Source organism: Theropithecus gelada, chromosome 6 (assembly GCF_003255815.1).
Source record: "Theropithecus gelada isolate Dixy chromosome 6, Tgel_1.0, whole genome shotgun sequence".
NCBI classification, from domain to species: domain Eukaryota; kingdom Metazoa; phylum Chordata; class Mammalia; order Primates; family Cercopithecidae; genus Theropithecus; species Theropithecus gelada.
Genome location: NC_037673.1, coordinates 157,174,379 through 157,202,066, shown reverse-complemented (window position 1 = coordinate 157,202,066; position 27,688 = coordinate 157,174,379). Strand labels below are relative to the sequence as shown.

Here is a 27,688-nt window from a genome sequence, read left to right as displayed (position 1 = left end):
CTGAGATTACAGGGTTGAGCCACTGCACCTGGCCCTACTGGTTGCCCATTTTTATGGATATTTCTTGATTATATGCTGAACAAGGGGTGGATTATTCACAAGTTTCCTGGGAAAGGCATGGGCAATTCCCAGAGCTGAGGGTTTCTCCCATTTTTAGACCACATAGGGTAGCTTCTTGACATTGCCACGGCATCTATAAACTGTCATGGCTCTGGTAGGAGTGTAGCAGTGAGGACGACCAGAGGTCACTCTCATCACCATCTTGGTTTTGGTGAGTTTTGGCCGGTTTTTTTGCTTCACTCTGCATAAAAACATTTTGAATGTGAGAATTGAAGCCAAGGCTTTTTCACCAGAGTTCTGCCTTTTATGTTGGTAAATGACAGTTTTCTCAGGGTGGACAATTCCCTCCTAATGGTCTAGCTCCCACCCAGACTTCCTAGGAGCAATGAAGAGATCTGCCCTTGAACATGAACAGGATTAGATTCTGAGCTACCATCACTTTTCTGAAAAAACAGGGAGGAGAGGGATCATGTTCACTCACCACTTCTAGTTCTGTGACACTACCCAGTAACAGCACGGAGAGACCACCAAACCACCCCCTGTCTTTTATTCATCCTCACCAGGGAGCATCCTGACCAGACCAGGACTGGCGTTGGCTGTGAGAGTCTTCTCCTTCGAGGCTGCACCATCAGAAACACCGAGATGGCTGTTGGCATTGTCATCTATGCAGGTCATTGTCTCTGGGTAGTTCCTTTTGTCTGAATTTTCCTTTGTCCTTCCCCTTGCATCCCCTCCTCCAAATCCATCTTCAGTCAATGGGAACTGACAACAGTTCACAGTAACCTCCCATTTACTCATGTAACTTCCCATTTCTCAGCTAAGCAAATGGAGGCTAGGAATCATAGCAGTTCACTCACTCTACAGGAGACATGATGAGATTCTGAGTTAATATCACCCATCTGCACAAGACAGGGAAAGGGATTCATACTCAATCACCCCAATGGTTTTGTGCTACTAACTAAAGTCAGAATGAAGTGTATCTTCTTGAGTCTGTGGAATAACCTCACCAAACTTAACAACTTCCCCTTTGGAGCCTCAATTTCCTCATTTGTACAGTGGGGAGAATATTTGTATCTGTCTCATAGAGTGTTTGTAAGGATCAAGTTACTCAGCACATGAAAAGCATCCAGCACTGCCTATAGCAAAGAGAGGGCTAGTGGGTTTTAGTTGTTTTTGCAGTTATGTTTTTACTATTACCTTTATTTATGTTTTGGCTCCAGATATGGAGGCCTATCTCTCCTTCCAACTTTGATCCTGCTTTCCAATGAAAAAAGATAATAGCAGGACTTCTCACAATGAAATCTAAACTCTTGGAGGGCAGTCTTGGGGCTGCTGTATGTCTAGTACTTAACACCAGTGCTCGTAGGTACTCAATGCACCTGTTGTTACATGAACACCTGAAGACTTCTGCCATAACAGAGGAAACAGGGTCTCTCTGGAGCATCTACCTTCACTGGAAAACTCCAGAATGTGTTTTCTTCTGAGTCTTCCACTAACTGGGACACTCTGGAATAGTTTGCTTATTTGCTTTTGTGTTTGGTTTGTTCTCCATAGAACACCACTTCCAATGGACATAGAAGAGCATTTAAATATCCATCTACCATAAGATTTACTCTTTGGGATTGTCAAAGAAAAACAGTTCCTTTAAAAAATAATGTCACGATTTAGCCAGCTTTCCCTAATTTGGGAGAGGGGCATTATATTTGTCAGTTGAGATGACTTATTTCAAAGACCTTTAGCAATGGAGTTCAACACCATCTGGTAAACCTATTAAAAATGAACTCTCCAGCAATCTCCACTCTACCAAAAAAGAAAATAGTAATCATAACCACATAGATTTAGAGCTTCGCTTCTCTGGCTGAACAGAAATAAAGAAGAAACCTTGAGTAGGTGATGGGAGTGGTATATAGGCGGCAGATATGGAGTGTTAACCATGGCTCCAGCCAGTCGGACTGCCTAGGGGTAAAATTCATTCATATTCTGCATGTTCCTGAACAAGACGGTTGAACTTTCAATGCAAGATGTACTAATTATTTCTGCCTTGTAGCTTTATAAGGTTCAAATGAGATTATCTGTGAAAAGGGCCTAATACGACAGTTGGAATACATCAAGCCCTCAAAAATATGAGAAAGAAAAGATACCAGTTGTTTTTAGCACTATTATCTAGAGCTGGGGTTCTCACCTTTGGCACCATTGACATTTTGGTCCATATTATTCTTTGTGACAGGGGCTGTCCTATAGGGTATTTAGCAGCATCTTTGGCCTCTACCTACAAGATGCATTAGCACCCCCCACCAAGTGAGATAACCCAAACTTCTCAAGATGCTGCCAAGTGTCCTCTGGGGAGTAAAATCACTCCTGGTTGAGAGCAACGGTCCAGAATTCTCATTTCAACCTTGACATTAGCAATGGATAAAACAGGGTCTCAGAGTCAAAGGCCCAAAAAGGCCAAGATGAGATTTACAGAAGAAAGAGGTTCAATGTAGAGGTGTGTGCTCCTCACAGCAAACATTGAGTCCCGACTTACCAGAAACTAATTTAGTACTTTGTGTATATTGATTTATTTTCCCACTTCATATACAATCGTCTCCATTTTTCAGATGAGGAATTGAAGTACAAAGAGATTCACTCACCCAAGGTCACATGCCTCCTAAGTTGAACTCTCTGCAACCCAAGGTCAAGTATCCACAGAGCTGAGCTCTGACTCCAGAGCCCACACTCTTATCCACTGTCCCATACTGCCTCCCTTTGAACCCAACTCTTTCCAAAAGAACAGAGGGGTCTCAGAAGGCAAGGATCAGGCGGGTGAAGGGGATAGTCCCAGGATCCCTGAATGGAGTGAGGCTGAGAGGCAGGCAGAGAGGCTACAGACCCAGGGGTGCTGCTGGAACCCCCACTCACAATTGCAGCAACTTGAGTCTAATTTTAAAAGCCTAGAGTTTTTTCACTCCTACTGTTTTGTTGCTAGTTTAAATCCACAGGGCAACTAGCTAAACAGCATTAAAGCCGTTTGCTTCTGGAGCTGATGTATTGGTTTTCTTTAATTTTGCACAGAAAATATGTGACTGGTGTTTTTTTCATTTAACTGCTGAGGAATATGGCACTGTAGTTAACATTCAGCAGCCCCAAAGGAGAGACTCCATCTAAAGAGAAAGTCTCAGTTTGACTCTTAGCTCTTAGGTATGTGACCTTGGGTCCCAGGGGTTGGTGAAAGGAGAACTAGACTGGCAATCTGAGTCTTGGGTTTGCAATGTGACTCTGACATTGACTTATTCTTTCACTTTGGGCAGATCCTTTTTACCCTCTAGCCCTCAGCTTCCCCTAGTAGGGAAGAACGTGACTGGATGAGATTGGTAGTTTTCAAACTTTGCCATCCTTTCTTTTGACCAAAATTATATGCAAAATTTCAACATAGGAGTGGAGTTCCCCAGGGTTAGTGCTGGGGTGGGGGCCTTTGGTCCCTACTACTCTTGCTCAGGCAACACCAACAACTTAGGCATGACCAAAGAAACAAGGGGGGACACTACTGGTCCCAGGCACTGTCCTACCACAGGTCTTTTGCACATACAGTTCCTCAGCTGAAAACTCTGCTGCCAGCTCCACTCTCCCTTGAGGCCTCCCTTCAATATCATCTCCTTGGAGCAGCTTTCCCTGAGCAGGATCTCCAACACCACCTCTTTTCCACCTTGGCCTTTTGTTTACTATGTATTATTTACTTCACAGGACTTATTAATAATGATAATTATCCTTTCTGTCTTCTTGTATATCTTCACTAGAATGTGAACAGTATGTCTTGCCATTGTATCGCACTGCTCGCCCGTAACAGGTGGAACAGAACCTTTGTGCCAATTAGGAAAAGACAGCCCTTCTTTAAGACAGCTTACTATCATTTGCCAGAACTCTGTTCATAATAAACTTATAAATCTTTGGCAACTACAGAATAAGGGCTACGCTCTAGAGTTGTGCAGGGTGCAGCCTGTGCGTTGGAGCTCTGTCAGTGCCCACCATGGTGTCTGGCATGCATGAAGGGGATGCTCACTGAGGACCTGCTGGTAAGTTATGTGAGGCCCCTACAGCTGTTCTCAGCAACCTTCTGAGGCAGGGCAAGTTCAAGTTGAAGAGTGAAGCCTCTTTTTTATCTTAAGCTCCTGTGAGAAGAGCTGAGGGAATGGTGTAAGACATAGGAAACAGGAGCTAAGGGACTGATTTCCTCATTTTCTCTCAAAGGCCACGAGACGAAAGCCATGCTGAACAACAGCGGCCCCCGGTACAAACGCAGCAAGATTGAGCGGCGCATGAACATAGACATCTTCTTCTGCATTGGGATCCTCATCCTCATGTGCCTTATTGGAGCTGTAGGTATGGGATGTTCGGGAAAGAACAAGGACACAGTAATCGATGTATTTGGGCAAGTTTCTTCAGCTTCCTCATTTATAAAGTAGGACTAATAAAATGTAAATTCTACCCTGCCTACTTTAATGGGATGCCAATGAAACGAAAAGGCAAAAGAAAATCTCTTAAAGTAGTATGTGCTCTTTAACTATTCGGAATATCATCTGATATTTATTTGGTCAAGAAATGTTTACTGAACACAGGCACTCTCAAAGCGTGGAAGGAAAACAAGATGAATCAGACTGTATTTGTTTCCCATTGCTGCTGTAAAACATGAACACATAGCCATTTAGAACAACACAAATTTACTCTGTTACAGCTCTGGAGATCAGAAGTTCAAAATCAATTTCAGTAGGTTAAAGCAGGAGTCTCTAACCCCTGGGCCAAAGACCAGTACCTCCTGTCAGATCAGCGGTGGCATTAAATTCTCATACGAGTGCAAAACCTATTGTGAACTGCACATGCAAGGGATCTAGGTTGTGTGCTCCTTACGAGAATCTAATGCTTGATGATCTGTCACTGTCTCCCATCACCCCTAGATGGGACCATATAGTTGCAAAAAAATAAGCTCAGGGCTCCCGCTGATTCCACTATGGTAAGTTGTATAATTATTTCATTATGTATTACAATGTAATGATAGAAATAAAGTGCACTGTAAATATAATGCACTTGAATCATCCTGAAACCCCTGAAACCATCTCCCCATCCCCGCTGACGTGGAAAAATTGTCTTCCAGAAAACCTGTCACTGGTACCAAAGAGGTTGCGGACCACTGGGTTAAAGTCAAGGAATCGGCAGTTCTGGTTCCTCCTGGAGGCTCTGAGGGAAGGATCTATTCCTTGTCTTTTTCAGTTTCTAGTGGCTGCCCATAGTTCTTAGTTTGTGGTTGCTTCCTCTGTCTTCAGAGTGTACCTCCCCAGTCTCTGCCTACATTTCCTCTCCTCATCTGCAGCAGTAGCTCTCCCTGCCTTTCACAAGACACTTGTGATTACATCATTGGGCCCACCTTCATAATCCAGATACTCTTCTCATCTCAAGATCTGTGACCTAATCCTATCTGCACAGCCCTTTTGTGATATAAGATAGTGTATTCACAGGGCCCCGAGGATTAGGATGTATCCTGGGGAGACAGAGGGTATTATTCACCCTACCACAGGAATTATGGGAGCAGCAATAACAAAAGTCTTTCTTGAAGAGGTAGCTGCTAGAGCTCATTCTCAAGCAGAGTAGACATTTGCCAGAGGAGGAGGGTGGCAGAGCCAAGTGTAGGGGCTGAATGGGGCAGGAAGCTGTAAGCAGAGAGAGGCCACTCTTAGCCCCAGGAGAATCACAAAGCATAGAAGCAGGAAGAAAAATCATTTTGTGCATAGGAGCAGTTGGCTGTTGGGTGTGGCAAGAGTAAGGCCAAGAATGGAGACCAAAGCAGAGCCAGACTGTAGCCCGAGTTGAGTGAGAAGCACCGTGAGAGGTGGAGACAGGAGTGATCTGGAGCCCTTTAAGTTGATCCTCAGAGTATAGAAAAAGAGGGGCCCAGACTCCCCACTGTCTATGGCCTTATTCTAAAAATGATTCTCAGGATGCTAAAGGAGATCCCAAAAATAAACAGGGACAATCAAGAGAAAAACTCATGTCCTGAATTCAGAAATATGCAGACCCCAAACCAATGAGCAGCAGTGGTGTTTGCTGTTTACTTGCATTAGTCAGAAACTGTAACCATTGCTGTTGTTAGAAAAAGATGGTGTCTGAAAGGCTGAGAGCTTCATAGGGGCTCAGGGAGACTGTGTGCCACTACAGTGATGGCGATGGATTGAGTCTTGTGGGTAGCCTGGAGTTCCTAGGTGTGTCTGATAGCACTCTGCTTGAGGCTGGCTCACAGCTGTAAGGAGACCACCTGCGGGAGGGGAAGCAGGGAAACAAGAAAGCCATTGTCCCCACTCCCATTCTCTCCCCAGCCCATGTGGCCACCTGTGTCCCCAGGATGCTGCAAGAACTGTTGCTTCTGCTTCAGGACAGGTTTTTCAGGGCATATCAGAGTGAAAAAGACATTTGAGATCATCTCACTGTGTCTCCAGAAAAAGAAAGTTAATGATTAAAAGGTCACAGGGTGAGATAAGGCACAGGCAAACCAGAATCTGCTTGGCAAATTCCCCAAAACAATAAAGAAATGAAGAAAGTTCATGGGGAGGGTCAGAATTCTATTCTGAGATAACAACTCATACACAGGACTCTGTTGATGCCTAATTAAAGCACAGCCCTACCGAACATGAAAACTCTCAAATGAGCACCATTCCACAGTTCTTGACCATATGTTTACTTTGATTTTGTAAAGGTGGTGTTTCTTATTTCCTCACCCAGAATACTCTGCCCTGGCCTTCCAGACCATCCAACACCTGCTGTGGCTCCAGGACCCCCTCAAGTCCTCCTCATCCATTCAGCCTTCTCGAGTTTTTCCCGTGCTCTTTTCTTATTCCCTTAAAGGCCAGTGGCCCTTACTCTGTGCCATGTGTTTGGTCCTTAGTCATCTGGTTTATAATAGTACCTTCCCATAAATAGCTTCATGTCTGTAAGTTTCCTTTCTTCTATTAGGTATGACGGCATTTGACCCAACCTCCTGGGCAAGGAAGCATCTTTGGCCACTGTAACATCCTCTATGTCTTTCATTTTTCTATACTTCTTGGAGCTGAGAGCATTTTAAACATTAGGTTATTCTATTTTCACAATAACTCTATAGGGAAAGTATTATTACTATTTAACAGACAAGAACACTGAGGTTTAGTGAGCTCTGTAACAGGTGCTCACCTTACATAATCCTCAGATAATGGGTGTTGTTATCTCCTTTGCAGATAAGGAAACAGAGTTCAGTCTGTACCTGGTTCTGTTGCTGTGGGCTGTCACAGCATTCTAGGCTCTGCTATTGCACCTCTCAGACTGTATGTGATTTGTCCTTTTATGCCTTGCTCCCTAATTTGGAAACAAACTCCACAATGACAAGAACTAGTACTAACTTCTTGAATTAATCAATGTCAGACAGAGGGAGGGATGAATGGGTAAACAGAGATGGATGGATGGATGGATGGATGGATGGATGGATGGATGGATGGATGGATGGATGGATGGATGGATGGATGGATAAATGGATGGATGGGTAAGTATGTAGGTGGATGGGTGGGTGGGTGGGTGGGTGGATGGATGGATAAATGGGTGATTATATGGAGTATATGGATGGATGGATAGATGGGTGGGTAGACGGATGAATAGATAGATGAATGGATAGAAAAATGGATGAATAGAAGAATGAATGAATGGATAGATGGGTGGGTGGATGGAGGGACTGATGAATGGATGGATAGATGGGCGAGTAGATGGGTGGATGGATAGATGAATGGATACAAGAATCGATAGAAAAATGGATGGATAGATGGATGGGGGTGGGTTGGTGGGCGGAGGGATTGATGAATGGATAGATGGGTGAGTAGATGGGTGGATGGATGGGTGAATGGATAGATGAATCAATAGAAAAATTGATGAATGGAAGGATGGATGGATGGATGGATGGATGGATGGATGGATGGATGGATGGATGGATGGGTGGATATATGGGTGGGTGGATGGAAGGATGGATGGATGGATAGATGGGTGAGTAGATAGGTAGGTGGATAGATGGATGAATTGATAGATAAATGTATAGAACAATGGATGAATGGAAGGATGGATGGGTAGATGGGCATTAGATGGGATAAGAAGGGGGAGACCAGGGGACAGGTCTCAAGGCTCCCCACCCACGCACAAAAGTGTGCACCACAGAACAAAAAAGTACAAGTATTTCTTTATCTCTTTCCAGCCCCTATTTAACAAGGCTTAATTAAAAAAATAAGTAATCCTCATGCCAATCTCCTCTTGTAAAACAAACTTAATGCGTATCAAGGGATTGAAATGTATATGAAGAACCACTTTAGAGCAACATGAACACATATACATACACCCAAACACACACACACACACACACACACACGCACACACACACAGAGCTATGTTGTATGGAAGAAGGAGGGGCCTTCCAAAGCACACCCATTTCTAAGAATGTGTCAAGGGCTGGTTTAATTGACCAACTTTAGGACTTAGTGGAGATTCAACCTCATTCCTGGTTTTGCCTCCTCTCAGGTCACAGCATCTGGAACGGGACCTTTGAAGAACACCCTCCCTTCGATGTGCCAGATGCAAATGGCAGCTTCCTTCCCCGTGCCCTTGGGGGCTTCTACATGTTCCTCACAATGATCATCCTGCTCCAGGTAGGAAGCCCCCCCTAACTAGGGGCCCAAAAAGATATGTGGCCAAAACCCCTACAACTTTGTAAAATACAGAAAAACCAGTGCTGACCACTAGAAAGTACAAACTGGATTGAGATGAGGAAATGATCATCACTTTCTTGTGCATCTTTGAAAGCATTCACATTTTGGGTGATTTAAGGACCTAGCCCTGTCTTGTAGAGGGGACTCTGCCCCCAGATAATAGCTGGAGGGAAATATTTATCAACTTTTCTATTTAAGAGTAAGATGACAGCAGTGACCCATATGTGCCTGTCCCTCTGCCAGAGCAGATAAAACACAAATGACCTAGGAACAAAAGAAGATAAAGTAGCACAGTGAGCTACAGAGAACTCTCTGACCCAACATTAAGAGAGAGAAACCACGAGTTAGTGTTTTAACATCTGATACATTGAGAAGGAAAAGAACAGAACTGGCCCAACATAGGACAGAAAAAAAAAAAAATAGAGCACCTACAAAATGTGAGGCAGTAATTGATGAAGAGATGAATTTTAAAATCTTTGTGTCTCTAAGAAAATACAGTCTATGAAAAGATGAGGGAAGTTGTGGTTTTACTTTTGTGGAGCTCCATCTACCATTTCTTGTGGTATTGGAGGCTGTTTCACTGCTCTCTTATTGGTGAACATTTTCCACTCACCTTGCAGGGTAATCTATTTTAAATGTGAATTAAATCATACCCCTCCTATGTACAGAATCCTCTCATGGTTTCATATCCACTCAAAGTGGAATCTGAAGTCCTTACTGTGGCTGATGAAGCCCTAAGTGATCTGGACCCTGACTCCCCTCCCTGACCTCCCCTCCTAGCCCTCTTCCCCTCCTAGCCCTCTTCCCCTCCTCACTCACCTGCAAGGCCTGCTCCCTATTACTCCCCAAACGCCACCCCCCTGCCAGGCCTGTGCCTGGCTTTCTCCTCTGCTCAGAACGCTCCTCCCCCAGACAACTTCACAACTCACACCCTGGCTTCCTCATGTCTCTGTTCAAAGGTCATGTTTTACAAGCATCTCACCCAGTCATCAGTCTACCCTCTTTACTTTTCTTTATTCTTCCTCATGTGACTTACCACCACTCATATATATTTATTTGTTTGTTCTTTGTCACTGGAAGGCAAGTTCTTCAAAGCCAGGAATTATGTTCTGTTGACTCCCATTTCCAGGACTTAGAACAGCATCAAATGTACAACAAGCACTTGGTAAACACCAGGTATTGAATCGGTGGGGAGAAATTAACAATACATCTGAATACCTGTAAAAGTGGGCAGCAGCCCTTGGTGGCACAGAGATCTGAAGGGAGTCAGGGGACTCTAAACAGAGATGCTAAGTCTCCCTCACTCTCTCCCAGCTCAGTCACAGACAACCAATGGTGAGTGCCTACCTTGTATCAGACATCCTTGGTCAAAGAAGACATATCTGTTTTTCAGATTCCCCTAAGAACTCCAAGGGATGCATGAGGTCATTGACCGTTAATTTCACAGAAAGAGTCTGTCCTGTGAGCTGACCTCAACTTTCCATTAAATGCCTTTGCTACCTGCTAGTGAGGATCCCAAGGGAGGGAACCTGCCTGGTTTCTGACGTGGTAGAAACTCATCTCTTTTCAGGTGCTGATCCCCATCTCTTTGTACGTCTCCATTGAGCTGGTGAAGCTCGGGCAAGTGTTCTTCTTGAACAATGACCTTGACCTGTATGATGAAGAGACCGATTTATCCATTCAATGTCGAGCCCTCAATATCACGGAGGACTTAGGCCAGATCCAGTACATCTTCTCCGATAAGACGGGGACCCTGACGGAGAACAAGATGGTGTTCCGACGTTGTACCATCATGGGCAGCGAGTATTCTCACCAAGAAAATGGTACGAGAGCTCCCAAGGGCTCCATCCCGCTTTCGAAAAGGAAATGCCCTGCTCTCCTCAGAAAAAGGAGATAAAAGACATTCTCCTGGCTTTCTTAGAGGCTGTATGGCATTTCCACAAGTTGCTTCATGTATCCCTGTGGTCTTCCTTGTCACAGATCAGGGCTGTTCCAATTACTTGTAAATTTTCATTTGTTTACAAAAGTTAGAAGTTATCTCATATGTGGTACCCCTCCAGTTGATCTTTGGTGCCAAAGCACTTTATGAAACGAGATTTTTATCTGTCAGCAATGGATTGCAGACATTTCCCAATTGTGTGCCAGTCACCACAACCAAGGCTTGGAAATTTCTCAGGCCACCTTACCTGACATATCAGGGCAGGTCTGTGTCTAGGTGCATGGTCAGATTTAACACATCCTGAAGATACCTTCTATTCTAACAGATATCTTAGATTGCCACTGACGCAAAGTTTTGATTTAGGAGATAGGGCTATAAAATGCCTGAACTGTTACCTTGCATGGACTGAATATGACTCATAAAACTGACCTGATTCCTTCAGCTATCATCCGCCCAACTTTGTCCCCCACTCCAACACACACACACACACACACTTTCTAAGAAAAATTCTTTTTTTTCCCAATACTTTAAGTTCTGCGATACATGTGCAAAACGTGCAGGTTTGTTGCATAGGTATACGTGTGTCATGGTGTTTTGCTGCACCCACCAACCCATCACCTACATTAGGTATTTCTCCTAATGCTATCCCTCCCCTAGCCCCCCATCCCCCGGTAGGCTCCAGTGTGTGATGTTCCCCTCCCTGTGTGCATGTGTTCTCATTTTTCAACTCCCACCTATGAGAACATGCAGTGTTTGGTTTTGTGTTCTTGTGTTAGTTTGCTGATGGTTTCCAGCTTCATCCATGTCCCTGCAAAGGACATGAACTCATCCTTTTTATGGCTGCATAGTATTCCATGGTGTATATGTGCCACATTTTCTTTATCCAGTCTATCATTGATGGGCATTGGGGTTGGTTCCAAGTCTTTGCTATTGTGAATAGTGCTGCAATAAATATACATGTGCATGTGTCTTTATAGTAGAATGATTTATAATCCTTTGGGTATATACCCAGTAATGGGATTGCTGATCAAATCGTATTTCTAGCTCTAGATCCTTGAGGAATCATTGTGTTCCACAACAGTTGAACTAATTTACACTCCCACCAACAGTGTAAAAGCGTTCCTATTTCTCCACATCCTTTCCAGCATCTGTTGTGTCCTGACATTTTAATGATCACTATTCTAACTGGTGTGAGATGGTATCTCATTGTGGTTTTGATTTGCATTTCTCTAATGACCAGTAATGATGAGCTTTTCTTCATATGTTTGTTGGCCGCATAAATGTCTTCTTTTGAGAAGTGTCTGTTCATATCCTTCACCCACTTTTTAAAGGAGAGAAACTCTTTAAGAGGGCAGTATTCATTCTTTTGAGTGTGAGGGATGGAGGAAGAGAAAGGTGGAGATAACATTATAAGCAGCCCTATCCGCTTTGCCTTGGTGATAGTGGACCATTTACATGGGAGCTTCTGATCTCTTTGTAATAATAAGAGCCTCATTACCAGTACTTACAGTATGCTAGTTATTTTAACACATTATATCATTAAATCTTCAAAACATCCCTATGAGTTAGAAACCTAGAAAAAAAAAAAAAACTCTGAGGGAATAAAGTGACAGGTTATGTCAAAGCTCAAAGTCACATAACTAGTAGGAAATCCACTAGAGTTTGTATCTGTGGGACTTAGTTCTACCCTTCTTTCTCCAGTCTTGGTAGTCCAGATGCCCAATTTTCCAGAGTAGCATAGACCCTTCCCATGCCCTTACCCCACCCCAAAGTCTAGGCTTTCCCCAACATAGTCCAGCCAAGGTACAACTAGTGCAATAACAGGACTCCTTTCTTGCAGCTAAGCGACTGGAGACCCCAAAGGAGCTGGACTCAGATGGTGAAGAGTGGACCCAATACCAATGCCTGTCCTTCCCAGCTAGATGGGCCCAGGATCCAGCAACTAGGAGAAGCCAAAAAGGTGCTCAGCCTCTGAGGAGGAGCCAGAGTGCCCGGGTGCCCATCCAGGGCCACTACCGGCAAAGGTCTATGGGGTACCATGAAAGCTCACAGCCTCCTGTGGCCTTCAGCAGCTCCATAGTAAGTCCCTGACTTTCCCCTTTGAACTGCAAGTGTTCTGTGGGAAGAGATGGGAGGGGGCGCTAGAACATGAAAAAGGAAAAATTGTACAAACCCTGAAGAGCTTTCAAAATGGTGCTCTTGGTTTTGTGTATAGTCCACACATGTGTTTTGTTGGCATAGACAATTCTTAGTCATTAGAAATGTTCAATGTTTAGAAATCAGAGATCTTATGTAAGCATATAGATTTTTTTGCTTCTCTTTTAAAAATTGAATTATAAAAATTCTCCACACTAAGCCAGCATTTCCTCATGGCAACAATTGGCTTGAGTTGAGAGGTTCCTAACTCTTAGACTGGGCATGCCATCTTCAGCTCATCACTGCCCTCCACCCACCTTCTCTATTTATGCAATCACTGAGGTGGGGGCTACTGCATACTCATTATGGATGTTTTAAAAATTATACTGTTAGTAGAAATTAGAAATATCAGTTATGCTTATGTTTCTATAAGGGAGAAAAACAACAGATAAGCCTGTAAGGTTCAAAGAAAAATGGGAGAATATACTTCTTGGTGATCAAAAATAAGTTTTAAATAGTTATGAAGCAAATAATATCTATGTCAAGATTACTCAGCCCATTTCATTCTCTTAACTAATTCCCTTCAGTCCCTATGGGCATTGCTGTTTGTGGCTTTGGTCTGGGGCTTTCTGCTTATGGTCCTTTCACATTTGATCCACTAGGACAGCCATCAGCAAACATCCAGGTAGCAAGCAAAGAAAACCAAGTTTCTCCCCAGAGATTACACAGCATTCCTTAGAAGTCAAGGCCAGACCAGGGCTTCTGCCCACTGTCCTACTCCTTTTTCCTCTGCATACACTCTTTCTCCAGGGAACATAAAAACACATCCTCTGGAATCTCTGCACTTGCACAAGAGGCCACAGGGAGCCCCAGCAATCTTGAACAAGAGGTACATACTAAGAGATGGGACCTAAAATGTTAGCATCCCTTTATTAGAAAATTAGATAGTAAAAATAATCCTTTTGGCCAATTTTTTTCCAGTCTTTTATTTCCGCTATGAATACACACACACATAACTACATATATTTAACATTTTTTGTAATCATGGTACATATCAATTGTAGATGCTGGTATTTTTTTTAACTTAACATGATATCGAAAACATTTTCCATGTTGCTACTTAGTATTCATAACCAAGAACTGTGTTTTCTGACAGTGTCAAAGAAGAAACACTGTGAGCCTGTGTTCTGGGTTGTTACTCATCTAACTTTGGATGAGTACAGAATTGAGTTCCCTCTCTTGGATTATTGTCATGCACAGAAATGCAACATTAGCAAGGATAAGACAAGAACAGTGTGTTAAGATATATGACCTTCATGAATACACAAGTGAAATGATCCATAGATGTCTTCTGGAAGAGTTTCATGTTGGTTTTTTTTTCCCTTTTTGATTTTCCCAAGTGACATAACAACAAGGTGTGCATATTGCTACATCCTTTTAAATTTTGTCCCCATAAATGTAACACACTTCCCCAAGCTCTTTTCTTAAATATTTGTAAAACGACTTTAGTGAATTCTCATTAGGCACAGATTCTATGTGTCTTTGGCACCTTCCATTTCTAGGTACCACAGGCATCCCACGTGCCTGAGAATGTCTCCCCTAGAATATGAGGGGGAGAAAAAGGAAGCTTTCCTTTGTGGATCTCAGTTGGGTCACATCAATTCACTGCCCCTTGTTCAGTCTGACAAGTCTCTGCAGCCCAGAAAAACTGCATCCCTGGACCAGGCAGTAAAATCTTGGATGCAGGACTTTTAGCTAATGATCAGTGAGAGGGACACACTAACCCCAGAGCTATCTCCAGATCCTAGATGTCATTGTCCTGCCCTGGCTGGCAGTCCCAAAGGTAAGTTCTGACGAAGTTCATTCAGGAGCAGTAAGGAAGTTGGCACATGGGTTAAGTCCCAATTCTTGTTGCCTGGGGAAGGGAAGATGGTGACATGTTCTTCCTATGAACAGCTAAGTATACTCTTATGTAATCGGGTCACTTGAAAATCTGGGGTTAGTGGAACAATTGTATTTTTGAGTAGTTTTGAGGAAGGGCACTGGGTTCACAGTTAGGAAATGGAGGTTCTGGTTTTAGCTCTGCTACTGGCTTGCTGGGTAACCTTAAGCAACATGTTAAACCTCCTTCTACATCTTTTTCACCACCTGAAAATAATTTCCTTATAATTCTCACTAGGCTGTTGTAAAGATCAAATAAGATAATGTTTTGCTGACCTGCAAGCTAACTTCCAGCTATGAATTAGGCACATGTGGGGTCTAATGTGTCAGGTTTTCATCTCAGCTACCCCATGTACTAGCTCTGTGACTTTGGTGGGCTTGCTGAAATGGAAGCCTCAACCTACCCATTGTTAAAATGAAGATAATCGTTCTGGCTCATGAGTTTATTTTGAGGATTTAATTCTTAAAATTATGTGTTCTAGACAGATGCCTAATGGAACTTTTAAATGATCTTTCTAAAGGGAAGCTGTCTTCCTTGAACAAATGTTCACATATCTGATGTCATGAAGAGAAAATGGGGAGTTTCCATAAAATACAATTGTTGAACTCTCTCCCCTGAGATCCTGGTGTATTTGGTCTAGGCTGAGTACTGAGCACTTTTAATTTCTGATGATTGTAGGGAGCAGCCACGATGGGGACCCTCCATAAGCAGGCCATCACCCCACCAGGAAAGAGTCTTCACTTGGCTCAAATTGGCACTTTCTACAGCTTGGGAGGCATTTGCTGAAGAGAGTGAAGTATGCAGTCTTTCAGGACTCTAAGGACTCTCATGCTTACCCATCAAACACCTCTAGCTGGTGTCAGATCCTTGAAGTCGTCCCTAGAGAGCTCCTGCGGCAGCCCCAGGTGGCTGTCTCGGTGCCCACCCCCACCCACTCCTGGCAGACTCTCTGCACTTGTCCCCTTCCACATGCCTTCTGTGCCTTCCTGCACCTGCTCATCTGGCACCCAATCTGTTCTGACCATCTCTTGGAACCACCAGTTCTTTACCTTCTCTTAGCAAACTCAGTCAAAATTTGCCTCTGAAACCCCCAGGGAGCATTCTACCACCTTCTAAAGAAGCCAGTTGTTGGTTTCCTTGGCCCTTTGCTCTAAACCAAAAATAAGAATCAACAAAAAACAGCAACAACAGAAGCTGGGTTTTTTTTTTCTTTTACTACAAAAAAACAAACCATCAGTGATTATCGCCTAATTGCCTGCAATAAAATCTGTGGCTTTAAGGTGGGGGTAATATAAAAATGGTGAGTTGAGTCCCAAGCCAATGTTTAATAGTACTGGCAGATGGAAAATGAAATCTTTTTTTTTTTCTCCTTGTCTGTAAGCAGCCAAGATTTGAGCAGAGTCTTTGTTTAAAAATGCCACTTGCAGAATGTTTCTCAGCACCATCAGACCAAAGAATATCTTCCTAATCATAAAATTTGTATTAGGGCCAGTTAGGCTCCTCCAAACTTCCACACTGCTTTCCTCTGTGGACATCCCCCCACCACCCCACCCTTCCAAAGAGAATGCAACAGAGAGGAGCGAAGGAGGTGTCATTGGACCTCTGCCTCCTTTCACTAATCTTGGTCTGCCTTTCTTTCTTTGGAAGAAATTTATGCAGCACTCCCAGTCTGCTCCAAATTGGTGGGACAGCCCACATAGACACACTCCCACTGTAAGGTTAGATAAGAGTCCTGATTTAATTAGCCAAGTACACAGAATCTTTTTGGAAGTGATGTGATCACACAGGGCAGGAAGCAGTGAAGCCTATCTGTACTCCCTTTGTCCCCCAGTGTCCCAAATCAGGGTAGGGGGGACCCAGCCTCAGTGACACTGTTCACAAGAGGTGGGAACTGGCAAGATCTGGAAAACTCCCTTCTTGCTTCACCACTGAGTTTTTTCCTTTGGGCTTATGCCCTATTTGGGAAAAGCTTTCCCTAGTAATCCATGTGTTCCGATTTAAGTGAGCATTTACTAACATTGGACTTTCCCAGTTCTTGATTCAAACTAAATGTCGTTAAGGCCAGAGCCTTAGACATCACTGCCCTAAACAGCGTAAGCCTCCAGCTCCGCAGCAACCAGGGATATGTTTCCATAATAGTCATAGCCCACAGGGTTATGTAATTGAAAGGAACCAAAGGCTGATGGTAGGAAGTAAGTGTCCCTCCCTCCTCTCTCCCCACCACCTCAGGCACAACCATGATTAGCAGCTTCTGTGTGTCCTTCCCAAAGGTGTACAGAAACAGACAAGTATGGCATATACACAAGCACATTCTTTACCACAAGTGGAAGCATACCGTACCCACTGTTTTGGACTGTGCTGCTTTAACCTAATGAATTTTAAAGAATATTTCCTATGTGTAGACAGACAGGTAGACATTCAAAAGAGAGCTGTCTCATCTTTTTTTTTTTTAAATGACTACTATAATTAGTTGGATGGTTGAGCCATCATCTGTTTATATATGTGTTTCTCTACAGTATTCTTAGAGCATAATTGCTAAATTGGCCAGTATGTGCATTTTTTATTTTGGTTGATTCTTCCCAAGACATTGTACCAGTTGAGACACTCATCAACAACAAACAGAAGGGCCTGCTTCTTCCCACCTCTGCCAGTGTCTACATTTCTTTAGAAAAGCCTTTCATTTATTGGGTCAGTCAGCAAACATTCAGTAAGCACCTACTCTGTGGCATATACTGTCCTAGAGACTGGGGACATAAAGTCTAATGGAACATTGCTCCTGCTTTCAGGATCTTACAGCTCAGTGAAGGGGCAAAAGGAGCACCAGTGACTACAGGACATTGCTCTTTGGGCTGGGATGTGTGGCTGCAGAGGTGCTATAGGAGCTTAGAAGAGGTGCAACTATATCATACTGGGGCATCAAGGAAGCTTCCTGGAAAGGTTGGCACCTGGGCTGAATTTTGAGACAGGAGTAAAGGTTAACTGGAGGAATAAGAAGACCATCTAGTGAGGAGTGGGTAAGGAGTGCAGGTTGTGGGAGGAGACAATCTGTAGAAGCAAGATGGAGAATTGTAGTTCTTTGGAGTAGTTGGAATGAAAGGTGCAATCCAGGGAGAGGAGGAGGAAATGGAGACGTAAGAGGAACTATGCCATGAAGAATTTTCTTCCAAGCTCAGGAACCAGGGTTCCTGTTTGTTTCCTTCTCTGGATTCCTGTAGCAACAAACTGCTGTACCCAACCTGTGATAGTCACCCATCTGAACTTGGGTGAGTTATTAAAACTGAAAGAAGAATAGCAGAGTTTGGCCTACTTTTCCCAGCCTTCATTGTGGGAACACATCCCAGCTAGAAAGAAATAGAAACAATAGGATTGCCATGTAACACAGACCCTTGCTACTCAAACTGTGGTACTCAAAGCAGCAGCATGAACACCACCTGAAAGTTTATCAGAATTGCCTATGCTCAGGCCCCACTCAGAGCTGCTAAATTAGAATCTGCATTTTAATGAGATCCCCAGTTGACATGTGTACATGTTAAAGTTTGAGAAATGTTGGCATAGCATTAAAGGGTTTAGGTTTTAGCATCAGGCAGTACCAGATTTAAGTCCCAGCACATTATCTGTGATGTTGTGACCTGGGACAAGTTACTTAACTGCAATGAGCCTCATTTGCTTCATAATTAAAGTGGAATGATACTAATGATATCAGTGCTCTAAGGACGATTAGATAATGGACGTGAGAGCACTTAGCCCAGTGCCTGACTTTGTTATGCATTCTCAATAAGTATAGTCTAATGATAATAGGACCCTTGAGGATATCGTTTGAGCTCAAAAATCACCTTCCTCAAAGGGGTGTTGTATGCATTTTAGGTGTTCTACAATAGAAAGAAATCCAACTAGTTGAGTGTCTGCCTGCCACAAAGCTCTTACATAAAAAACTGATGGCCCCACAAATTTATATTTCTTTTTCTTCAGAAAAATAGTCTGGACAATGGCCAGCAGTAGGAAAGGACACTGCTTTCTTTCTAAGTGCTGCAAGTGCCAGGTTTCTAAATGTTAATGGACCACGTAGGAAACCAGTGTGCTGGAGCAAAAGAAGCCATGAAGAGCATTGCCCTGTGGCAACAAGTCTGTGGTGACTCAATAAAGGTTAGCTGACATCTGTTCCTGGCACCTGCAGGATGAGCCAGGGCCTTTTACAGAGAAGGCTTTTGTTTTAACGCATTGCTACAAGATTGGATGGAAATATATGAAAGAGTAGTTTTAATGAACAGACAGCAGGAGTTAATCAGTGGTGAGCTATTGTGGTATCCTAGAAAGGAGTCAGTTAACAAATGTTTTGAGTGCTTACAATCCACCAGGCATGAGGGACACATCAGAGACAGTCTCTGCCCTCCTAGCACTTACAGACCAGCAGGTAAATGAATATGGAATAAATAACTTGAAACATTTTAACTGTGTCAGCATTTGGAAATACATAACGCATAGCTTGGAGCAAAGCGGTGTGTTACAAGAGGATGGCAGTCAGGTGGTGTGAAAACTGTCCTAGTTCTGACCCTAAATCAATGTGTGATCTCAAGCAGTTTCCTCCTCTCTGACACTCAATTTTGGCATCAGGAAAATAGGGGATTTAGCTTTGACAACTCCAAGCCTGTTCCTCAACTTTGGGTACCTGTGGTGGTAAGATTTAACAACATCTCGTTCAAGTACCCTCCCCCTTAAAAAGAAATCTATTTTCTGAAAAAAGAAAGTTTCCATAATCCCTTTTATTATTCTCATGGACTATCTGCTGAGCCTTAAGGATTAGATATACAAATGCATCCATTGTGTTTGAGATACCCAGACACTAAAGACCCTGGGTGGTAGCAAGTCTCCAAGGCCACTTCCTTCACATGCAGGATCTTGCCTGATATAGGTGTTAAGATTATGAATGCTAGGATCAGACTAACTGAAATCAACTGAAGGAATTCCTCCCACTTACTGTGTGACCTTGGGCAAGACAATCAACTTCCTTGGGCATCAGTCTCCTCATCTGAAATACAGAGACAATTGGGAGGATAATGGTACTAAACAGATAATGTTACTGCAGGAATATAATGAGACCATGGATGCACCAGAACATAAGAAACACCACGTGAATACGAGCTCTCATTCCTCTGTTGGGAAATAAGTTTGGAGTTCCTTGAGTGGTGTTGCTGACTTGATGACAAAAAACTGGATGCTCCCTGGAATCTGGTTTTAGAAGTTTGCAGAGAAACATTAATAAGAGAACATAGCTACTTTACTGTGACCACAGAAATGAAAAACCTTAGACTAGCAGTTCAGGAGTCTGAGCTCTGATTCTGGCTTTACACTAACTCACTAGGCAACTTTGGTCAAATCAGCCCATCTCTATGGGTTTTAATTAAGTCGGGATTCATTTCATCTCAACTTGGGACTATGAGAATCTGATGAAGTTATATAAATGACATTGCTTGGGAAGGTAGGAAGAGCTTCACAAATGTGAGCTCCTACCAGGAATACTGGAGTCAAAGGCAGAGAGCATGGATAATATGTGTGTGCCCTTCTCAGGTTTTCTGGAAATAATGACACCACATGGTATGGATGATTCACACAATTGTTTTCAGGGCAATGGAAGGAAATGCAGGTCTGATTCAGTTTTATTAGCACTCTTCCTTCTGATAAGCAGACTTTTTTCTGGAAGTTGTCTTCTTACGATGGTATGAACAAGTTGGGGCATGACTGTTGACTCTTGAAGAGCACCCAGAATGAAGGCTGGCATTCTTGAAGTGTGTGTGCTCCATTCTTGTGGGGTATGTCTGAGTTTCCTACTCTCTGGCTCTCACCTGTGCCAGCAGCCCTAGGGAGGACAGAATCAGACCTCTTGGAGTCATTGTATTTGGTAGTCAGAAAACAGTCTGAGGCCTCTTTTCTCAAGGGATTTTGTTAAACTCTCAACTTGGGTAAAGCTTGTTGGCCCTCAGTCTTCACCCTGCACAAATTAATCAAGATTCCCTCAGTCTATCATTTTTAGCCATTGACTCTCTTCTAAACTATGATTTAGCTGTGAAATCTGAACACTGATAGGAATGATCTTATGTGAAAGCCTTGTGCAAAATGGCTTTTGTCATATCTAACCATTGAGAGCTGGCATTTGTTGAGCTTCTGCTTCAAAAAAGCTGTAGTTAGAGCTCTAGGAAATACAGCCTCATGGAAAACTCAACCTCTCTATCTTTGAGGCTCTTACCTTATCTCTAGAGAGATTAAACACGGACATAAGAAAAGTGAATTTAAAATAGAGGCCAAAGCAAGATGCCAGTGGGGAGGTAGACAGAGCCAGACACCACTACTGCCATTGCCACTACCACCTCTGCTCTGGTTAAGATCTCACTGCCTGAAAGAAGCTTTTCTGGCATCAGATCCCTGGGGTAAAATAGAGGAGCCAGAGCAAGAGAAAATACATAAACCAAAAAATAAAATATAGGTCAATATGTAGTGAATTCCAAAGGGATGGTTCAAGTGGTAACTTCTACAAAGATGTGAAAATTTGGAAATCCATGGGTCAGATCCAGTTCTTCCTCTTTTTTCTTCTAAAAAAAGAATAGGAATAAAAGAAAAAAAATAGGTCATGCATCATCTTTGCTTTATCTTGAAAAATCAAGAGACTTGGCAAACTAGACCAGTATTGGAGCATTGCACTTAGCAGAGCAGTAGCTACCCTTTAGATAGGGGTAGGACTTGCTAGGTCTCATAGCTCCTACCACCCCATAATGTCCTCATCTCTACCTTGGCCCACCTTCCACATTCACTTTACATGCCTGACTCCTGTGGACATTCTGAGTTAAGAATCTGCTATTGTGGTTCAGGAGAAAGAATTCATTGTGAGCTATATAGGATCTCATGGACAAGTGGGACTTTCCATGGTTATTGAAGTAGGATTTTGGTAGGTAGAAGAGGATTTTTCAAGCAAAGTGTGATCAGAGGAATACAGGAGGAGTATACATCCAAGAGGCAGCAAACAGACCACCAGGCTGAGCTGAGGGTCCATGTTGAGAAGTATGGGAATAAAGAGTGAAAATGCAAACTGTTAAAGAATCTAAATGCCAAATAATTGATCACGCTAACAATGGCTATCTCCTGAAGGTTTTTTGAAGTCAAAAATACCAGGAGGAAATGGAGTTTTAAGAAGACTGTGCAGGTGATACATAGGGTTAGAAAAAATAAAAAAGGTGACAGGCAACAATATTAGTTTACAGCTGGTGCAGAAATTCAGGATTGAGGGGTAGAGGGTCTCAGCATGGCTGGAAGCAACACAAATGGTGGGAAGACACTGAGAGTGAAGAACTGTCAGCGCCTGGTAATGGATGGATATGTGGCACTGAGAGACAGGAAGGACTCAAATAAGAATTGGCAATGGCCAGATCTGTGGGAGAGGAAAACATGTTGGATGCAAGACTGCAATGAAGCGGCATCATCCTTTCCCCAGGCATGTGAAGATTCTTCTGGAGTGGGCTTCCTTCCCAGAAGAGACTCTCATTCTGGCCTTTCTCTTCCAGGTAAAAGATGTAACTCCAGATAAAAACCTACTGACCAAGGTTCGAGATGCTGCCCTGTGGCTGGAGACCTTGTCAGACAGCAGACCTGCCAAGGCTTCCCTCTCCACTACCTCCTCCATTGCTGATTTCTTCCTTGCCTTAACCATCTGCAACTCTGTCATGGTGTCTACAACCACCGAGCCCAGGCAGAGGGTAAGGACCAGCGATGGCTGGGGGAGGAGGGTAAAGGAAGTAGAGAAGTAGAAGGCAGAGTAGGGGTGAGGGGAGAAGTTCTGATCAGGGAGACATGAAATTTGGGTCCTAGCAACAGTGTCATTTCATCACAGTGAGACCTAGAACAGGTCTCTTTACCCTCCCTGGGTCTGTTTCCTCATTTTTAAATAAAATGGAAAAAGATATATATGAGCTATCTATGTAGCTTTCAAAATTTGTCTATGTGTCTGTAGGTAGACATTAAGAGTTAGTGATTACTGAGCACTTGGTTTTATGCCAGGCTCCATACCCAGCACTTTACCTGTATTATCATTTAATCCTCTCAACCCAGCAACTCTATGATATAGGACTGTGGATTTAACAAGCGAAGAAATGGTGGCTCAGAAAACTCAAGTAGGGCAATGAAGGACATATGGCTCATACATCTACACGATTCCATAATGGTTTCTAGTAATATTGTGCTATACTGCTGTTTTTATATATGGGTTTAAAATAGTTAATACTGTGTGTGATGTTCTTTCCATGGGGGAAAAAAATGCAGCTGAATGGTCGTGTATGTAAAATTATACTCTACACTCTACTGAAGGTGAATTTACCTTCAATCTTCCACAGACTCTTAGCCAAGTGCCGCTGTGAGTCACTGATGAGAATAATTAGGTGGTACAACTTGCAACTATGAAACCAAGACAAGAAGTTTCACCCAGACACTTAAACTACAACCTCCCTTCATTATGCCCAGATTCCAAACCACCCTGAAAATCACCTGAGCACTGGAAAGTCAGCAAGTCAGCAAAAGTCTTCAGGAAGTTCTAGGAGGCAGAAAGCTTTATCTTAAAAATTAACTCATTTTTAAGAGGGGAAGAAGTACTATTTGGGGAAAGACAGTATACAACTCCCAATTTTCAGGTTAATGTGGGAGCTTCAGTTGGCACGTAGCTCAAGAGTCCAGCCTCTGGAGTCGAGTAGACCTGGGTTTGAGTTCCAACTCTACTCCCTACACACTGGGTGATCATGGCCAATTTATGTAGACTTTTTGTACCTCAATGTCCTCAGCCATAAGTTGGGTTGATGATAGCATCCCATAGCATTATTGGGAGGATGAAATGAGATACTGCACTCAAAGATAAAGCAGAAGCATTCATGGTGAGAGTTCAGGAAATGTGAACCCTTACTATGAGTTTCTGATTCTCATCTCCTTTTCCTTCCTTTGTCCACGCTCAGAGTGGGACGACCAAAAGATAGTGGAAAATGACCATTGTCAATGCTTAGAATCTCAGGGCTGGAGGGAAACAGCTGGCCTCACTTATTGCAAAAGTGCCTTCATATTCTGCATAGGACAACTTGGTATTATTTCCAACATTGAGAGTAATGTTCTACTTTCCTCCTTTGGCCACAAGGTCACCATCAAACCCTCAAGCAAGGCTCTGGGGACATCCCTGGAGAAGATTCAGCAGCTCTTCCAGAAGTTGAAGCTATCGAGCCTCAGCCAGTCATTCTCATCCACTGCACCCTCTGACACAGACCTGGGGGAGAGTTTAGGGGCCAACGTGGCCACCACAGACTCAGATGAGAGAGACGATGCGTCTGTATGCAGTGGAGGTGACTCCACCGATGACGGTGGCTACAGGAGCAGCATGTGGGACCAGGGCGACATCCTGGGGTCTGGGTCAGGCACTTCCTTGGAGGAGGCATTGGAAGCCCCAGCTCCAGACCTGGCCAGGCCCGAGTTCTGTTACGAGGCTGAGAGCCCTGATGAGGCCGCCCTGGTGCACGCTGCCCATGCCTACAGCTTCACACTAGTGTCCCGGACACCTGAGCAGGTGACTGTGCGCCTGCCCCAGGGCACCTGCCTCACCTTCAGCCTCCTCTGCACCCTGGGCTTTGACTCTGTCAGGAAGAGAATGTCTGTGGTTGTGAGGCACCCACTGACTGGTGAGATCATCGTCTACACCAAGGGTGCTGACTCGGTCATCATGGACCTGCTGGAAGACCCAGCCTGTGGTAAGTCCTGCCTTACCAGGGTTCCAGGCACAGAGAGTTCCATAGTTGAAGAAGCAGTGTGGAATGGTAATTAAGAAGCTCAAGTTGTAGTGTCACCTGGTACAGCAGGTCCCAGCTGGAATACAGACCTACAAGATGCTTTCCTCAAATATCCTTAAAACATGGTGCATTTTACATCTTCTGGACCTAGGGAATCAGTGTCCATTAGTATATTTAAATACTATACAGTCTTGTAGCAGATAAACATCTTTAACTTCATCCCAGTTTTCTAAACTCATTTGAACATGGATTATCCACACAGTCTTTTGCACTAGGGCATCCATTATCTTACCATGGAACACATTGTGGTCCTAACTCTTCATTTTGGGGAAAAGCAAACTCAACTCAGAAAGAAAAGTGACTTACAAGAGGTAACATGGTTAACTAGTGTTAAATCCCAGACCCAGGTATCCTGAATTCCAGGTCAGAACTTGTTTCATGCTGCTAGAATTCTGCACTGGGCTTGGTGCACTCTGGGAAGCCTCAGGTGTTCCTCTTTATTATCCTTTTCCCCAGCCTCCCCCAGATGGATTTTCATAAACTTGCACTGAGCCAGAAAAATGTTCCAAAGTCCCTACATATCAGTGTCCAATTTTGGAACAGCATGAATTAGTGTGCAGCCGCTTCCTGATTGCTAACAAGAAGACAGTTATGGGGCTATGATTCTCCCAGGATAGTAGATTCCAGCCAAGCTTCAGAATTGCCCAGGCAGCGCTGTGCCTCCTGCATTATCAGCTATGGATCAGGGCCAAGAGGTTTATGGGGATTGATTAGTGTGTAGAAGGGGAAGGGAGCTAATTAGTTCTCTTTATCCCCAGACTCTGGCAGACAAGTGAATTCAGTAATTCTGAGTCAAAGGAGCCACGGCACTCTATCCCTCAGCAGCAGTCATCCAAACTGCCCTGGAGATGTCTCTTTATTTGCTCCTCACCTGATTGCAAAATGGATTAGAGATGCTTTCAATAAAAGACACACATACAATGTTACTATAAGAATTGAGAAGCAAAACTTTGAAAGGAGGGAGGAAATAACCTCAGGTTTAATTATATTTATGGTGTTTAAATGTTCAGTTCGATGCTGAGGTTCCTGGCAGCCTAAGCAAGAAGGTAAACTCCAAGACTTGCAGGTAAAAGACAAAAAGGTTTAATCTCAGGAGCTGGTGTCTTTAAAAATAAAATATTGTAAATAGTGCTGAATCAGGTGATGCACAAATGAAGACTATGCTTAAGGCACCAGGAACACCTGAAAAATGAGAAAATAATCTTTGAAACAAGTTTTATATTATATAAAAACAGCCTTGGAGTAGTAGCATGGAAAAATCAGAGTTCTATTGGACTTCATTATACTTTTCTGTTAAGAATTATATTTTTAATTTTGCATTATATATACAAGGATGGGTGAGGTATACAAATTCTGTTCAATCTTAAGACCTCTAAAATTCTCAATCCAGCCCTGGTAAGGAATGATTCTGAAGGCTAGCTCAGTTTCACAAGAGATCGGTAAATGATGTCTGTGGCAGCTTAAAGGAAGTGGTGATGGACTCAATCCCACCCCACATCAGCCAACCCTGGCTGAAAACTTATTATAGAATTAGATAAAGGAATTGGAATTTCAAGAGAAAAAGACAAATTACCTCTGACAGAAACTTATGAAGAACTTTACAAAGGGGACTTTGAGCAACACACACATTTTTCACACTAGATTCATAGGAAATGCAAAAAAAAAAAAAAGTTTTCTCCAAACCTATTTCTTGCATTGAGAGAAGGCCTAGCTCAGCAAAACAAATGAGGAGAAGAACTCAGCTAATGAGATCCAGGCTTGTAGATGTCTTGGGACCTAACTTGATATAAGACCTCAAGTAGAAGACAGAGAAGATGCTAAATAGTCTTAGAGAAGAGTTTCCAAAGTCAGTTGGCCATCCAGGAATAAACTAAAAACACCTTAGGTAACAATAAAGATTCAAACTTCTAGTCCCCTGATTCAGTTGGGCTGTCATTGTACCTGAGAATCTCAATTACTAAATTCCCAGGCGGTTCTCATGCAAACATCTGTTTGGGAACAGTACCTTAGACCACCTACCTCCCTTACATAGCACTTTACTCAGCCAGGCTTTTGATGAGAAGATGTAGAGAGCAGACAATTTAAGGACTCCCTGCATTATCTTCCAGGGCAACCTGACAGGAGAGCTCCTTCATGTTTCTAAGGTGGGCTGTAAGGGATTCCTTCTCTAAAGCATTTGTACTCTACTACACAAGATTCCAGGGTGTTGGGGATGGGGATCCCTGAGCATTTGTACATGGCCTCATGTGGGACAATGGTTATTTGACAGTGCCTGACATGAATGTGGAAAAGAAACTGAGAAAAATCCAAGCCCGGACCCAAAAGCATCTAGACTTGTATGCAAGAGATGGCCTGCGCACACTATGCATTGCCAAGAAGGTAAGAACAAATTCCTCCAAGCATGCTTTGAATATCATTAAATAGCTGAATGACCTTGACCTTGCTTCTTTTTCTTTATAAAAGACCATTGGAGGTGGTTGTTTTAATATTTTTAAGATTTGCCGTTCTGACTTGCCACAAAAACCCAAGACGCTGACAATTTTGTTGAAGTCAAAATCTGAAAAGCTAGGTCCCGTATCTGTGTGGCTTTGCCATGCCCTGCTTTTCATTATATGTGTAATGGGTAACACACAACTGATAACATTTTTTCAGTTATGATTTTGCTTTCCAATTATATTTTTTAGACATGCATTATTTTCCTTTCAATTTGGGGAGCTTTTATATGGTCACATAAAAATCTAGATTTCCGATTTCTTTTAAAAATTTAGAGGATCTGGCCAAATCTGTTTTCATTCTGGAATGGCAGCAATCAGCTACAACCAGGAAGTTGATTCCTATGATGAGGGATATGTTCAGCTGTGTTCTGTGGTTGGCCACAGTCCATACAACTCCCTATTACATTGCACTCAGCCCAGCCATAGTTTTGTAGATCACCTAACTCACTCTCCGCAAGATCTTTGACTTTGTAGCTTCTGTAAGGCAGGCAGGCAGGCAGTGAGGGCTGCAA

The 27,688-nt window shown here is 43.2% G+C and overlaps 1 protein-coding gene across 1 annotated transcript in view; it reads left to right on the top strand.

Moving 5' to 3' along the window:
• Positions 1-27,688, top strand: part of ATP10B (ATPase phospholipid transporting 10B (putative)) — a 274,240-nt gene that overhangs the window by 195,907 nt on the left and 50,645 nt on the right. The window contains exons 9-16 of the mRNA XM_025389215.1: positions 624-730; positions 4,288-4,419; positions 8,614-8,741; positions 10,372-10,624; positions 12,581-12,819; positions 22,369-22,560; positions 23,979-24,582; positions 26,951-27,060. Coding sequence (XP_025245000.1) covers positions 624-730; positions 4,288-4,419; positions 8,614-8,741; positions 10,372-10,624; positions 12,581-12,819; positions 22,369-22,560; positions 23,979-24,582; positions 26,951-27,060 — 1,765 coding nt within the window. The remainder of the gene's footprint in view (positions 1-623; positions 731-4,287; positions 4,420-8,613; positions 8,742-10,371; positions 10,625-12,580; positions 12,820-22,368; positions 22,561-23,978; positions 24,583-26,950; positions 27,061-27,688) is intronic.